Source organism: Prunus mume, linkage group LG8 (assembly GCF_029339155.1).
Source record: "Prunus mume cultivar Tortuosa linkage group LG8, ASM2933915v1, whole genome shotgun sequence".
NCBI classification, from domain to species: domain Eukaryota; kingdom Viridiplantae; phylum Streptophyta; class Magnoliopsida; order Rosales; family Rosaceae; genus Prunus; species Prunus mume.
Window position 1 is genome coordinate 9153872 of NC_142705.1, and position 16679 is coordinate 9170550.

At 37.0% G+C, this 16679-nt stretch overlaps 3 protein-coding genes across 3 annotated transcripts; all 3 read left to right on the forward strand.

The window, feature by feature from the left end:
• The first annotated feature begins 3018 nt into the window (after positions 1-3018).
• LOC103339814 (protein NUCLEAR FUSION DEFECTIVE 4-like) lies at positions 3019-5329 on the forward strand. Its single transcript, XM_008243166.2, is given in 2 exon segments — positions 3019-4622; positions 4625-5329. Coding segments are annotated over 2 exon segments (1893 nt in total). The 5' UTR covers positions 3019-3301; the 3' UTR covers positions 5197-5329.
• Positions 5330-9357: 4028 nt separating this feature from the next.
• Positions 9358-13283, forward strand: LOC103339813 (Protein phosphatase 2A regulatory B subunit family protein). Its single transcript, XM_008243165.2, has 2 exons — positions 9358-11016; positions 12726-13283. The coding sequence occupies exons 1-2, from the start codon at positions 10270-10272 to the stop codon at positions 13047-13049; spliced, it is 1071 nt and encodes a 356-aa protein (XP_008241387.2). The 5' UTR covers positions 9358-10269; the 3' UTR covers positions 13050-13283.
• A 662-nt stretch (positions 13284-13945) lies between these two features.
• LOC103339812 (uncharacterized) lies at positions 13946-16635 on the forward strand. The gene is made up of 4 exons (XM_008243164.3): positions 13946-14285; positions 14405-14515; positions 15364-15432; positions 16294-16635. Exons 1-4 carry the CDS (start codon positions 14133-14135, stop codon positions 16342-16344), a joined length of 384 nt encoding a protein of 127 aa, XP_008241386.1. The 5' UTR covers positions 13946-14132; the 3' UTR covers positions 16345-16635.
• Positions 16636-16679: the final 44 nt, after the last annotated feature.

Sequence of the window (16679 nt, forward strand, 5' to 3'; positions counted from 1 at the left end):
AAATTTTGTACATATATATATGTAGGTGATAATTGTATAAGAATATATGATGAGTCGGACAAATCTACGAACTTTGGCAAGAGAAGACAGAAATGTGGTCTGGATCCCATGGTGGGTGGCAGTAACTGCCATAACATCATTCTTTAAAATGGATGGTTTAGTGACATGTATGTGCAAGAGGGTACGTACGTATATGTATAGTGTTTGTGCAACCACTGTTTTGTTTGTTCATGAACTGCATCTTTGGATGTATTAACACATTGCTACGTGCGTTTCGTTGAATGTATATCAATCGTAATTAGTTGTATAAATATTTTCTTGTCAAACTATGAATCTAAAAATTAGATGCGTGACGAGATTGATTTTTGTCCAAACGCATGATTCGGATTCATTTTCTGAGTTTGTCAGGTACCACTTGTCTTGACAATAGAAGATTACTTCATGATAAATGTTGAATGTATATAATATACTTGAGCTTGGGGCGGATTGTTTCACCTTAATTTGCTGTAAATGCGCTAAGGCAAACCAAGAAAGGGTCTAATTAACAATTGGACGGCCTATTGGTAATGCTTTTTAAAAGACACACACACACACATATATATATATATATATATATGTAGAAAGGTGACCTATCCTTTGACTAATCGTTTGGGCCTTTCCTGTGTCAGTCTTCAAAATATAAAAAAAATGAAAAAAAAAATCCAACAAACAAGAAAAGCTAGTATTCTACATATCATGGCTATCATGTGATCCAATATAATACTACGTACCTAGGTTTCTAGGCCGTCCAATTGTCAGACTGTTTCTTGGATAGCTTGAGCACATATAGAAAAGTTATTGCCGGCCACATTACATATATTTTAAATAAACTTTGTTTTATTTATTTTATTAAAATTTGTCGTCTATCCTCTCCCAACAAAGTAGAGACTGAATGTCACTAGACGAAGAACTAATTGGCATGCATAAACTCTGTCCGTCATGAAGTTGTGAAACTTATACCTTTGTTATGCATGTTTGATCAAAAACGATTATGAGCATAAGTACTTTTTTATATTAAAAGCTCTAGATTGAGCTCTACCTTTCTCGACCCAGCCCGCACTTGCCCCTTGGGCCTTTTGAAAATATTATTCTATTTTTGCTTGGGCTATAAGGCTTGAAACTTCCAACCCAGCTGGCCCTTGCCACATGGGCTTTGTGAATCAGATAAGACATAAATCCCCACTAATGGGTACGTGTAGTTGACTAGGCAAGTTATCGACCTTCCTCCAATAATTCACATGTGATGGTATCTTTTTTTTCTTTTCCTGGGTCGGAATTGTGACGGTATCTTTGAATACACAAAACCAATTATTCATTGTGTGGTCCAACGTGATTGTAGTGTCAAATTCTACGAATGCAATTCAAATCCCATTTGGAATTTGATCACAAAACAACCACGCAGCTTTCCTTGTCCATTTGAATACATGCATGGATTGACTCGGACTGTGTTTGATTCGTGTTATTTTGGGGTTTTCTCCTACTGGTCTAGTACTAATCAACCCTAATTTTGAAGTTTAATAATATGCGTCTTATACCTAAACTAATTGAGACTAACAAAGAATAATAATAATAATAATAATAATAAAAGTTCATCGGTTTAATAATTAAAGATTCACATGATACACGTTTAATAAATTTGTTACATTAAAATCGAAAGTTTTATATTAAGCAATTGTTAATCCGAATCCACTTTCGTGTTTTGATTCGTATCATAAAAATTATACAAATTTATAAATAAACCCAATCCTAGACATGTATTTATAAAAAAACTCAAACACTATTTAAACATAGAAACACACCCAAAATCAACCCCAAAGTCAACAATTGTATATTTTTTGGATGTGTTTATAAATGAGTTTTGAGTGTGTGTAATGATGGGTTTAGGTGTGTTTATAAAGTGTTTTGGGTGTTGTTTTTATAATTTATTTATTTTGGGTGTTTTAGTGAAACTCCCTAAAAATTATAAGATACTGTGTAACAAAATCATCAACCCACTCAAATAATATCTCATTTCCCTTATCCAAAGCCGGTAACAGACAAGCTTTGAAATATAAGATAGAGCCAAATCATATGCCATATTGCCATGGTTATCTTGTCATTTTCCCGAAGAACGGGCTTCCATTTTACACTAGAAGTCTTTGCTCTTTAAATGTATGATGCAGTTAGTGAGGTCACTATTAGGCAAAGCCAAGTGCTTCCTTCGCCATCAGAAAATTCAGGAGGGTCCATAAATTTGCGCTTTCTTTCTTTTTGGTTTTGGTCAGTTCATGCGCACAATGAGCTTTCAGTATGTGAGGTGAATGTGTTTCTAAGGCAAAATTCTGGACCACAAGTGATAAATACATTATTCATGCACTTGGAAACTGATTTGGGGAATGGTGGGTCTACTGGTTAGCTTTCATTTCACTCTCCAACTGGTTCTGAAAGGCCCTTGCTTGAGCTGATTCTGACCTTTGCTTTTAGACTTCCACAAAGTGCATCATCAAATTGAGATGAAAGGGTCAGGTCCAAACCATCTAGAAGCAATATACATAATGAGGAGGATAAATAAGTAAATATGTTTTGTTGTCAGTCGTTGATACATTGTAAGATTCACCTATAATCACGTCGTCAACTGTCCTAGTATTACTCTACCGACATGTCACTCTTCCAAGATGCTAAATTAATTTGTTCTGAAGATTTTTTGGGGGCCTGGATCTGGAGTTGGGAATCTGGAAGAGAACAGGACAAAGCAAGGTAAGTTTGTCTAATATTGAATTCTGACTGACGGTGAAAAGAATATATTCACCTCTCATTTTCCTTGCTCGTGCTATAACAGTTCTAATCATATGATTCTGTTCACAATGGGTGTGATGTAACTACCAAAACTCCTAAATCAGTCATCAAATTCGTATGTTCTTTAATTGGATCAACTAATAAAATAATCATGCACATCAAATTTGTGTATGTATTTGGTTCGTTTGTGCAAGAAGTGCTTTTTCTAACAGCACACATGTCACAAAGATGGACAGGTTGAACCCAAAGTCTCCACCTTATCTTTTACTCTTCACAGAAAGCCTTTCATCCATTCTTAGTGGCAGGTCAACTATCCAGTCAATGTGAAACTCCTTATTCATTTCCCACCTCACTTTCAGCCATATCTCTTTTGTTCATGTATATATGTGTGTGTGTGTGTGTACAAATGGTACCAAGTAACCACTAATTAAAGACCCCAACTGTGTTGGAAATTCTTTTGTTTTGAAGAAGAAGAAGAGAAAAAAAAATGGTGGTGGCTGAGTTCGGTTTTGGTGGTGGTGGTTTAGGCCACAAGGAGATGAGGAGCTTTGGCTTGCAAGTTGTCCATGGAAGATGGTTCATGGTTTTTGCTTCAATGTTGATCTTGTCAGTGGCTGGAGCAACATACATGTTTGGCCTCTACTCCAATGACATCAAAACATCTCTAGGCTATGACCAAACAACAGTCAATTTGCTGAGCTTCTTCAAGGACTTGGGGGGCAATGTTGGGGTCATAGCCGGCCTCATCAACGAGTTCACAGCTCCGTGGGTGGTCCTGTTAATCGGTGCAGTCATGAACTTTTTCGGGTACTTCATGATATGGCTTGCAGTGACTGGTAGAACGTCGAAGCCCCGGGTGTGGCAGATGTGTTTGTACATTTGCATAGGTGCAAATTCTCAGACATTTTCAAACACTGGTGCTGTAGTGAGTTGTGTTAAGAATTTCCCGGAGAGTAGAGGCAGTGTTTTGGGTCTCTTGAAGGGACTTGTTGGCCTGAGTGGTGCAATTATTACACAGCTCTTCTCTGCTTTCTATGGTGGCGACTCAAAGGCTCTTATCTTGTTAATTGGTTGGCTTCCAGCTGCTGTTTCAATGTTGTTTCTTCCAATAATCCGATTGTTGAAGGTTGTTCGACAACCGAATGAGCTCAGGGTCTTCTACAATCTTCTCTACGTTACTCTTGGCCTAGCTGGGTTTCTCATGTTTTTAATTATCATACAACACAACCTGAGATTTTCAAGAATTGGGTACATTGGAAGTGCTTCAGTTGTGCTTGTGTTACTCTTTCTTCCGCTCGCCGTTGTTATTTTCGAAGAATTCAAAATCTGGAAGAGCAAAATGAGAGCATTGAATGATCAATCTCAGCTCAAAGTAGTAGCTGAGAATCCAGCTCCTCCTGTTCAAGTAGCCCTGCCGTCTGTTGCAGCACCACCATCTCCACAAACCCAGCAGAAGCCAAATTCTTGCTTGCAAAATGTTTTCAGCCCACCAGATAGAGGTGAGGACTACACCATACTGCAAGCAGTTTTCAGCATTGACATGTTGATCTTGTTCATTGCTATAACCTGTGGTGCCGGTGGGACATTAACCGCCATCGACAACTTGGGTCAGATTGGGGGCTCATTAGGCTACCCAACTCACAGCATAAGCACTTTTATATCTCTGGTAAGCATCTGGAATTACCTTGGAAGAGTTACCTCTGGCTTCTCTTCAGAAGTACTTTTGAAAAAGTACAAGTTCCCTCGTCCCCTCTTGCTCACTCTTGTGCTTCTTTTATCATGCGTTGGCCATCTTCTAATCGCATTTGGGTCCCCAACTCTCTCTACGTTGCTTCTGTGATTATTGGGTTCTGTTTTGGGGCACAATGGCCATTGATTTTTGCCATCATTTCAGAAATCTTTGGCCTCAAATACTATGCCACTTTGATCAATGTTGGTGGTGCTGCTAGCCCTATTGGGGCTTACCTTCTGAATGTGAAAGTGGCTGGTAATTTATATGATGCAGAGGCCTTGAAGCAACTGAAAGCTTTGGGTAAGTTTAGGAAAGAAGGTGAGGACTTGACTTGTGAAGGAGTGCATTGTTACAGATTGGCTTTCATTATAATGGCTGCAGTGGCTTTGTTTGGGAGCCTTGTTTCATTTATTTTGGTGATCAGGACTAGAAAATTTTATAGAAGTGATATTTACAAGAAGTTCAGAGAGGCAGCTGAGGCAGCTGAATCTGATGTAGCTGCTTCAAGTGGCATGGTGCCTTTGACAGAAATAGAGGCCAAAGCAGCTGTTGCTGCTGCTGCTGCTGCTCCAAGTTCAGCCTCCTCTGCAGCACCACGAGGTTCAGAGACCAACTTGGATTTGAAAAATAGGGTAGGGGAAAATCAATGAGGTAGCTAATTAATTGCTCAGAATCTTCTTGTAATTTTCTATGGAAATCATTTACAAAGTAAAAAAAAAACATGATCTCTCTCTTCAAACATTGTAATTCAGATCATTACTATATTTTCTTAATTAGAATTTAGTTATGGCATTAGAAACAAATAAACTATAGGGATGGTTTTTCAAGAGGGTGCTTGTACTTTTCTTTTCCAAAAAGCACTTAAAATGGTTTCTTTTTATAGTGCTTTTGTATAGCAATTTAGAACATGTCACTTAAAAATGATATAGCTAGCCTCCCTCGAAAAGATTAAGTATTGTTGACTATGCCACTGTGGCCTTGACCCATTTTGCCAGTTGTAACTTGTATGACAGAATCTGAATTCCTTTTGTTCATTTCCTCCTTGGCCTCTTGTGAGCCAAACCCACTGCATAGAAGCAATAGATTGCCCAGTTCTAGGTTTGGCTGGACCAAACTATTACTCTATTTTGTCTCTTAGTTAATCTAACTTCAGGCACTTGTCACCTTTAGCTATAACAACATTTGCCCAACTTGTTCTCTTATTCCACCATCCTCACAAGTCTCTCCAAATATTTGCAGAAACCTCCAATTTGATCTCTTTCTTGGTTCAAGTTGGATCAAAAAATCCCAGCTGCCACTCATTAATTTGTGACAGCAATAGTGCTCCTTTTCTGTGGGTTGTTGCCATTCATCAGTGTGTCGTTTATGTGGTGCGACGAGCATAGATAAACACATAATTGTACATAAAAAAAAAAAAATATATATATATTTTCCAAATTCGGCCGGTGAAATATGCCACATAAAAGCACTCAATAGGACATATAACTTGTAAGCGTGCAATTATAGCTTTTTGACGTTTTGGGAAAAGTGGGTATTTTGGAGGAAGGGACAAAGGAGCTTTCGCCATTATACTAAGCGGTGTGCTTTGAATTCCTTGCCTGAGTTTTGTATGAAAACAAAAGTTGTGCCCACCATTCACTCTCACTCTGCTTAATATCAAACCATCAACATTTTTGGGGCAACTTTTCGGTGCCTCAAGTTCTTAATTTGTAACCCCACAGAGCACCAATAATACATAAGACAAGAAAACAACTCACATTCACATTGCTTTCTGTCATATGAGTTATCCCCACAGCACCAGCTTGCGTCTTTGTGAACAATTCTTTAATTTGGGAACTCTTCATCCAAACTTTCAACTTAACCCTACTTATTCAAATTCGAAGCAGGGTACATTGTCTTCGTCAACTAAACTAATTCATATTTGCGTACCTACTTATTACCTCAACTTGTCAATTTAACCTAATTATAATACCATAAATTAATTTGCCTTAATCACATGTCTCTGGTAGGTAAAATGTCCATTTCCCATCTATGCATGAAATTTTACCACTTTCAACAAGAAAGGGATTTTCTCTTCTTCAACTCTGTGCAATACCATAATGAGCTGCCTCAATCCATAGACGAGTGAGTAAAATCTACCTTGGCCCTCTTACAAAATAGACGAAGCAGTTCTCTCAGGATCAGCTTTCCCTTCTTAGCTCAAAAATCTACTAGCTATTGTTCACCGTTTTTCTTTTTTTCAATTGATATGAAAATAGTAGTTAACGTGTTTTCAGTATTGCAAGTATAAGTTTGTGTTGAAAAATGCAAGAATGCTATTCGAAAGCTTAACCAAATAAAATACAATGTATAACGAGTAAGTTCACTACTAATAACGTTGATGCATTTTGTGCTAAATCCAACACTGATAGTAGTGAACCATTTGTCAATCTCTCTCAAATCTTAACACTTTGGGCATGATTTATGAACATATGCATAATATATATACATATATATTGCCTCTGCATATCACTAGATCAGATATTGGTCATTGGGTCTGGGTGCATTGGTGGAGTGGTGGTTTTGCTAAGGAAACGCGTGAGTCAACATTAAATATTTGAACCCGAAAGAAAAAACAAAATTAAAAAAGCGAAGTTTTTGAATGCATTAATTGTGTTAAAATAAGTGCTGGATTTTTTGGGGACAAAAGAAAAGTTTCTGATTGATGGATGCCAAATTTTGGACAAAAGAGGGATTATCATTAGATGCATAATTGGCCAAGATTAACCACAAATCCTCAAGCCTAAACACTTGCTTTTTCTCTTTCCTTTTGGTGCAGTAAGTGGCCCCAGGCCCAAAATTAAATAAAAGCCCACAAAAGAATTTTCCTGGCCCTAGCCCACAACCCAAAATTAAAAACCGACTTCAATCATGATTTGGACGATGAGTGTGGTTTCACATCTATATACAATTACATCTGCATGATCTTGGATTTTTCCCCTTTCCAGATTCTGCTGAGATGAAAAAGGTTCTAATTCATGGTTTGAGGTGGTTGGCCTTATAATCAAACTAAAATTCCAATTTCTTATCTGAGGACTTCTAAGGGACCCAGGGAAGGGGCTGTTTTCTCTGATCACTATGCAGGAAGAAGGTAGGTTATCGGGTAATTTGATTACCGAACCCCTATGTGTAGAGATGCACGCCTAATCTCTTAGGGCCTAATAGATTCTTTGTAATGATTACTCCATCTCCTAAATAAAATCCTAAAGTTTCAACCAAAAAAAATTCCCAATTTTGTTGTATGCTTCCTTTTGTGTACCATAATCTGGAGTTTAATTAATAATGCATTTCCAAAACAAGGAATATCTAGGAGATCTCTACTAAAGTACTAAATGAAGAATCTTCTTAGCTTGTTTAGCCTTTAACCAACCAATTTATTAGATAAATATATCCAACTAAAGTGATTGTTTCTAACCAATTGATTCTCGCACAAGATAATGAATATTAGCCAACGAGGTCTAGCCTAATGAAAAAGACATTGACTTATAATTTAAACTATCGCTTATATTCAAAAGAATAAAGAAAATTATGCAAATGACCAAAGCTTATGACCAAGTCTTCACATAATTGGGTGAAAAATTGACTCATTACAATTATCTTATCTACTCTCAATAAATTAAAGACTTGAAAGTCACATCCAATCAGTTTTTGTCAAATTTGGGTCCACTTCAGTACTAAAATTCATTTCCCAAGCATTTTGAAAAAATGAGGAGTTTGATTGCGGATTATAAATTTGAAGCAAATATAATCCTGCCCCAATAAATGATTAATTAAAAATAAAACCTGCCCCCTTTAATCACTAAGTCAAGTCCTATAATTGAAACAATCATAGCCGCGTTAATGTGCATGGTGTTTATCTAATCTAACAACTCTTTTGGATTAATCATTTCATTGAAAGAAAAAAAAAACAATTTCTTTAGTAATGTTGGGGTGACAATACTTGGATCGTATTTAGGACCACGATATCCTTACTTTCTTATGTGGGCCAATGGCATGAAAATTAGAGAGGGCATGGGAAGGTCTAGAAGGGTAAGGAGGGGATGAGGAGATGAATGGAGGCCACCGGCCTCAAGGGGGATTTAATTGTGATTTTAATGAATTTTAAAGAAATTTAAAAATCTAAAGTATTCAACTCGAACTTTTAAAGAATCTATAAAAGTTTAGGTATATTCAACTTACCTTCATTATATTATTTCGCGTAAGGAAAAAAATTATGCTAATTAAATTTCCCTATGGATAATATAATATATCCAATACAAAAGATAACAATAAAATTTGGAGATGCTTGGCTTTTTTTTTCCTTTTTTTTTTCTTTCTATTTTGGGTACCACCCAGCAAATTACACAAAATTAGAACCAACCTAAAAATAGGAACTTTACTATTTTTTGCCCTCAGCATTATCCTCGAAACAGTGGGGGCCCACCAACATCTACAAGGATCCAACCCAAACTTCCATCCTAGGTTAAGGAAAACATAAACATGGTAAGATCTCCCCAACCTGAAAAACAACAAACACATCTCAGATTTTAATACCCAAAATTTAAATTTAAATTTTTTTTTAAAAAAAACGAAATAACCGAAAACCTAAAAAACTAAACTAAACTATTTTTTTTTTGTTAAACTAATTCCAACAAAAAAGAAACTAATAAATACAAATTATTCCTTAAATAAACAAGTGTCAGTGTGTTTTTAAAAAAGAAAATTATTTATAAAGGGCGTTTTTGCAATCATTCCCATTTTTGCTGTTTTAAACTTTTCTTGGTTTTTAATTTTCTCATTTTCCTTAATTATCCGCCCTCCACTTCCATACACACACATACATACACTCTCTCTCTCTCTCTCTCTCTCTCTCTCTCTCTCTCCCCTACGCTTTCTCTCTCATCGGGTTGATCGCCGGAACCACCACCGTCCGATCAAGTCGCCGGCATTCCGGCGATCCGACTCAGATGACTTTCATTTCGGATCCACCAACCACCACCCGCATCTCTCTCCGATTCGAAACTCCAAAGACGGTTCATTTGTTCGCTTCCCCACGCCCCTTTTCAGTTTCAATTTCGTCTTCCGACGCAGAAATCACAAATTGAATAAGAGTTTCAGGGATTGATTGATTGATTGAGAATCTGGGGTTGTTGTTCCATGCATGCTGAATCTGATCGCCAATCGTTTTTTTGTCAACATCGCCGAGCTCGTTTTGATTCCAATCCGATCCCCACCCCCAATTCTAGGGTTTAGGATTCGTTGCTGCATTGGGAAAATTGGGAAATTATGTTCAAGAAGATCATCAAGGGAAACAAGAAGCCCTCCAAGTCCGATTCTCATGATCCTTCGTCGTACGGGTACGGCCCGCCGGGGACCCGAAATTCAGGAGCAGTTGCGAATGTGGTCGTAAACCACGCGTCCCGGGCCGGGCCGGCTGCTTCAGGTCCCAATTCGGGTGGGGCTCCGGGGATAACGGCGTTACCGCCTTCGGGCACCATCGAGCCTCTCCCGTTCTTCCGTGACGCTCCCGTCTCCGAACGTCAGACCCTGTTTCTTCGCAAATTGCAGGTTTGTTGCTTTCAATTTGATTTCTCTGATACCCTTAAGACCCCTAGGAAAAGGAAATTAAGCGTCAAACCCTTTTGGAATTGGTTGATTTCATACAATCTGGGTCGGGTAAGATCACCGAGACATGTCAAGAGGAGATGATCAAAATGGTTTCTGTTAATATATTTCGTTGCTTGCCCCCTGCGTCTCATGAAAACACGGGCCAAGAGAATGCCGATCCTGAAGAGGAGGAGCTTTATTTGGAGCCATCATGGCCTCATTTGCAGTTGGTTTATGAGCTCCTTCTTAGGTACATTGTGTCATCTGATACTGATACCAAGGTTGCCAAGCGTTATATTGATCACTCGTTTGTGTTGAAGCTACTCGATTTGTTTGACTCTGAGGACCCGCGTGAGCGTGAGTACTTGAAAAACATTCTTCACCGAATATATGGGAAGTTCATGGTGCACCGACCCTTCATCAGGAAAGCCATCAATAACATATTCTATAGGTTTATTTATGAGACTGAGAGGCACAGCGGCATTGCTGAGCTTTTAGAGATTCTTGGGAGCATAATTAATGGGTTTGCACTACCAATGAAAGAGGAGCATAAGTTATTTCTTGTTCGGGCACTTATACCGCTGCATAAGCCGAAGTCAATTGCAGTTTATCATCAGCAGCTGTCCTACTGCATAACCCAATTTGTTGAAAAGGATTACAAATTGGCAGATACGGTTATTAGGGGTCTGTTGAAATACTGGCCGCTGACCAATTGCCAGAAGGAAGTTCTTTTCCTTGGAGAACTTGAAGAAGTTCTGGAGGCTACACAAGCTGCCGAATTTCAGCGTTGCATGGTCCCTCTTTTCAGACAGATTGCTCGTTGCCTCAATAGCTCTCATTTCCAGGTTTGGGAATTTTTGCAAATTTTATTGGGTTTGCTTCATTTTGCTGAAGCTTTAAACTAATTCTTTGACTTCTTTGTTTAAGACAAATGGTTCCCAATGATATATTTTTTTTCACTGTTTATTTTATGAATATAACTTACTGGCATTTTTCTGTTTCTGCTTGGTCCAAAGTTTCACCTTTCCATTTTCTTTTTCTGAATTCATAATTTTTTTATTTTTTATGCTTTCATTGTACTTATATTTTGTTTTCATGTTATTGATGGATTGAGCTGTTTCTTCATATGACATGTTCCACAAATGGAAACTGCTGCTGTTTGTGAAAGGTGCCATATTATGTTATATTCTCGCATTTGCTTATGCATAGAGAACATTTATTGTAACCCAAATATGGGTTTCCAAAATCTTTCTGAAACTAGTACTCTTCTCTTTCTGCATGAGGCTGCAGCCTTAATCTGTTTATCCTTGTTTGATGAATTTACTTATTTCTATTCCTTTTGTTGCTAATAATGTGCTAATGAGAGTTCCATTCTATTATAGTGGTTACCAAATGAATGTTTACTTGCGTGTTTCTCCCATGGGGAAAGATCTTTGATATGCTAATTTCTTAGAAATGCCCATGTAGTACGTTAAAAATGCTGGTGTTTTTGACATTTTGGATTTCTATTGAATAAGCAGATAGGCTGCAATAAAGTGGATGGAATGAGAGATCAGATGCCATATAATTTGATATGGGAGAAGTAGTTAGATAATTATCACATCAAGAACCATTATAAGATAACTGAAAGCATGCAGTGTCAACATTAGGGGGGAAAAAGCACAAGATTACTAGGTGGCAAATATCCTAGAATGGTTCACCTTGGATAACCTAACTTTCGATGTACTAATGCAAATGCTTGCTGTATTTGTCATTGTTTTGGTGATTTCCGTCCATCCCTATTTAGCTTTCTTGCTGATAAGTTTCCTGATCTGTGAAATATGTTCTATATTGATCCATGCATGAATTGTTATAAATAAACCTGGCACCAATATGTAATGATCCAATGAAACAGCCCTACTTATTCTTATTATAGCATCATCAGCAGTAGGTTTTCTTTTTCCCTTTACCATAGATATTTATGCAACTAGTTTTTCTAGACTGCAGCAACGATTTGAACCTAAAGTGCTCCACTTTTCATTTTTATGAATTATATATTTTGGAATTTTTTCAACTTTTGTGCTTGCTGTTATGCATGTGCTTAGTGCTGCGCGTGAGGCTAAATTTTGGTGTTCTATTAAACAAGTTACAAATGTCAATGAAAAGAATTAAGGAGGTAAAAGATTGGAAATTTTTAATTGGGTTCCTGTCTTGTGTTATGAATGTTGTTGGCTTGAAGCAATTTTTCTGATAAGAGTAATTTGTGTTAATTTGGTGAAGTGACATGTTGTTAGGACTATATAAATGTAATGTTTGTTAATTTTGCGTTAACTTGTGTTGATCTGATAAGAGTAATGTTGTCAGGACTATATAAATGTAATATTTGTTAATTTTGAGTTAACTTGTGTTGATCTGATAAGAGTAATGTTGTTAGGACTTTGTACTAATGTTTCCAAATGTTCATCATTAATGAATTGGTGAAGGGATCAGACTCCAAATCAAAACTTCTAAAGTTGTATTTTACTCTAAGAATAGTCTTTCTTGAAAATTTTGCTTAGTCACATTTGCAATGCAGGTTGCGGAACGGGCACTCTTTCTGTGGAATAATGAGCACATTGTGGGTTTAATTGCTCAGAACCGGAATGTCACTCTACCAATTATTTTTGAGGCATTGGAGAGGAATATCCAAAGTCACTGGAACCAAGCAGTTCACGGGCTGACCGTCAATGTTCGAAAAATGTTTTTGGAAATGGATGCTGACTTGTTTGAAGAGTGCCAGAGGCAGCTTGCGGAGAGAGAGGCGAGGTCCAGAGAGGTGGAAGAACAACGGGAGTTGACATGGAAAAAACTGGCAGATGCGGCAGCACAGAGAGGGGAAGATGATATGGTTACAGCCTAAATGATCGACCAGGGTTTCATGTGCCCCCGCAATTGGAAAATGAATGGATGGATTGAAGATAAATCCTCTCCTCTCATTTTGGTGGTATTCTTTTTTAATATATAATTTTTGTCTTTTAATTTTTTTGATCTCTGTTCCAATCATTGAAAATATCAGAAGAAGCAGTGGTAAATGTAATTTAAGATGTACGGAATTTGTTAGCAATATGCTGCAGATTAAGAATTATTTGTGAAATATATTGTGCACTTCCCGCCCCCCGCCCCCCCAACATTTTTTTGAGGTCTTTTATTTCCCCCTCCAAGCGTTTCAGATTAATTAGGTGAAATTATGCCAATACACTTGAGAGACAAAGAAGCGTCCCAAAAGTTGTGTGATTTTTTATGTTATTTTATTTAGGACATTTTTTATTGAGAGAGGTAATAATATATTAAACTCACACACACTATATGAATGCTAGGATTCAAACTCAAGATCTTATCTGAAGAAGTAAATACTCCAAATCAATATACTAGTCGGTCCTTTGCTAAAAGTTGTGAGATTTGAATGTGTGTAACTTTGTATTTTTTATATGTGTTTCAAAAAGAGCTTAAGAGAAATAGAAAGACTGGAGATAAACTAACAGATTAAGATATGATCCAAATACAGATTGGGTATTTTGAAAAAAAAAAAGGAATTTTCTTTTAGTCTTCTGAAAATTTATATAGGCTTTGACCTGTTCTATGCAAAGTTGCAAAGTTTTTCGAAAGAACAGTTTATCTAGATCAAAATACTAAGAAGAAATTCCTGATATAAAGCAAAAAATATAATGAAAAGAAATTAGGAATTGAAAGGTTTTAATTTTTATTTCTGCATGACAAAAAGAAAAGCGTCTAATAAAGATATATCATTTTCCCCTATCTCTTAGTCACAAAATAGAAAACCCCACAAATCAAAAACAAGAAAAGGCAAAAACAGAGGCCGCTCCAAAAGATACAAACCTCAGGTCCTGAGCGTTTTATCCATCATCTTGTGGCTTCTTCAGCATCGATTCATCATCAACTCAAAACCAGACACACAGACTCTCTCTCTCTACGAAAGAAGGGCATGTCCCGTAAAGGAGGAGGAGGTGGTTCTTCACTGCCGAAGGACGTGCCTTGGAGGGCCTCAAACACCAAACCCATACCCAAAATTCACCATTCCCCTGTTCTCCGAATAACCCAGAACCCTACTTCCAATTATGCCATCTCTGTCATGAAGGTTCCTTTTCTCTATCTCAAACACCTCACTCTCCTTCTACACTTTTAATTGTAATTGGTTTGTTTTTTTTTTTTTTCTCTTTCTCCTCTGGGTCATCGTAAAAAAGTTTAATTCTGCAGCACCCGAACCCGGTAGGAAGTGGGTTAGCAATGGAAGCCATAGTGGAAGCGGCAGGCCCTGAGTGCATTGTCCCGGGACAAGTTACACCTATCAAGTTACTTGGTGTCAAGGTTGCCTCCTCCTCTTCCTTTTTTTTTTCATCACTAAAATATATGCAAACTTATTTGGTTCATTCTGCCTTCAATAAGTTTCTTAGTTTCCAAATTTTGACTAATAGTTTCATTGGTTAGTTCAATTTTCCTCATTTGTATGTAAGTAATGCCATTCTTCAATTATGTTCACAAATAACTTAAGCATTATGTGGGTTGTGTGTGCAACTATGGTGGCATATGCGAATAAATAGTAAGTACACGCCAATAGTTGCTGGCTGTAAGTTCTTGGTAGAGTGCTATGGCCGTTATTGTATGTTTTCCTCGTATACATGTTATGCTAACTATGCACATTTAGGATAGAAACTTCCTCGTATATATGTTTTGCTAACTATGCACATTTAGAATATAAACTTCTGCTTCTTCTTGGCGCCAATGTTGTTAGTTTGCCTATTGTTCTTTTTTTACCTTTAAACCAGGCGTTCATTGTAAAGTTCGAACTTTGTAGCATATGACATTGCCTTTATGTTCTAACTAGGGTCTATCTTTTTTCTCTATCTCATGTTACCCATAAAATTTTATTACTTTATTAAAAGTCTGGAATTGTTTTGTATAATTATTTATTCTGCTTTTCCAGAGGTGTATGTAGTCATGTATTTCTACTTTTAGGAAGGCAGATCCTGTGCTTGAATGGTATGTTTGATAGACGGTGTTTCAAAATGCAAAATATAGAGAAATCTTAATGCTTTGATTTGCATATTGTGCCCGTGTCATAGGTATATCAAGTTTTTTCTTATTATATTATGTATACCTTGCCTCTTGTGCTTCTTTGTTATTATTCTTTTAATTGATCCCTGATTTTCATGCAGGTATGGCCTATTGAAGTTAACTTGAAATTTTTGGAACCAGTTGGACGAGAGCTCAAGCAGCTTGGAAAGGTAAATTTCCATGTTTCATATCTGTTTTCACCTTTTGGAGTTAACATTCTTGACTCGATAATGAGAGCAGATAGCTTTAGACCAAAAAGAAAGAAAGAAAGAAATAAAGTGCAAATGCCCTTGAGAAATGGTGTTGTCCCCAACTTAAATTGCTGATGAATTGGTTCCCAATTTCATGGAATGGAAAAAGTACGAATGAAATGAAATTTGCCCAATAATAAAACCAGCTTGTGACAGAACATTCCTGGTTTGCCTGGTTAGATTTGCTGAAAATAATATCATGCCATTTTGTTCTCTTGTATCATTTGAAGAAATAAAAATTAATTCTCGTGTCAAATCGCCATGAAAATTCTGAAAATGATCTTCACGCAGAACCATAATGAAATTCAAAACTGGATACATGCATATATTTCGTTGCTGCCAAATGTTTTCTGTGGTTAAGCATTCTGTAAATGAATCAGCTTGTCTTTTGAGGCTGTGGCCTAGTGTATGCAGACTAGACCTGGTTTTCCCAAAAAGTTATGATTTTTGTTACAAAGTGGAAGGAGGTTGGGTTTTAGTTATAGCTGACTAGTGGAAGATTTACAGTGCTAAATTAAAAGTTCTCTGTAAATGTTATGCCTTCACTTGTTCTGAAGTGAATGAGCAAGAAAATACTTTATGCTCCACCCTTTCTTTGAATCCTCGGTCTTAAATTGTAGTTTCCGCTATTTGTTGATAATTGGCGGTGTACTCTTGTTTGATTCTTGTCAAGTACTTAGTTTTGATGGGAAACAACAAACTATGCTTTCATACATAAAACATGAAAATCCATATTTGCGAAGGACTTTAATTAATACATTGGTCATGTCTATGATGCAGTTCATGGATGATGCTGTCAATCTCATGAATAAATCATTCATAGATCGCTAGTGCATGCATTCCTGTTATCAAGAGGACAAGTACTTGCAGTCAGCAGAAGCCGGTTCAGGAAGAATGACATAATAAGATCTCCCCTTGTGTCGTCTTCTTGCTTGTTCTGCAGTTAAGGTGTATGTACGTAGTTCCTAGTATCTATAGATCAGATGCGGGAGGTTTCTTGTTTTGGATTGTGGCATGAGGAGTTCCCTTTTTCAATGTTGTTTTGGCCCCAGAACTCTACTGCTTTTAGTTCAATATATTACATTAATACTTTAAATTTAAATTATATGAGGTTTTGAGTAATGTGAAGTTTTGTTATTTTTGAACGCTTTACGCTTCACTGTACA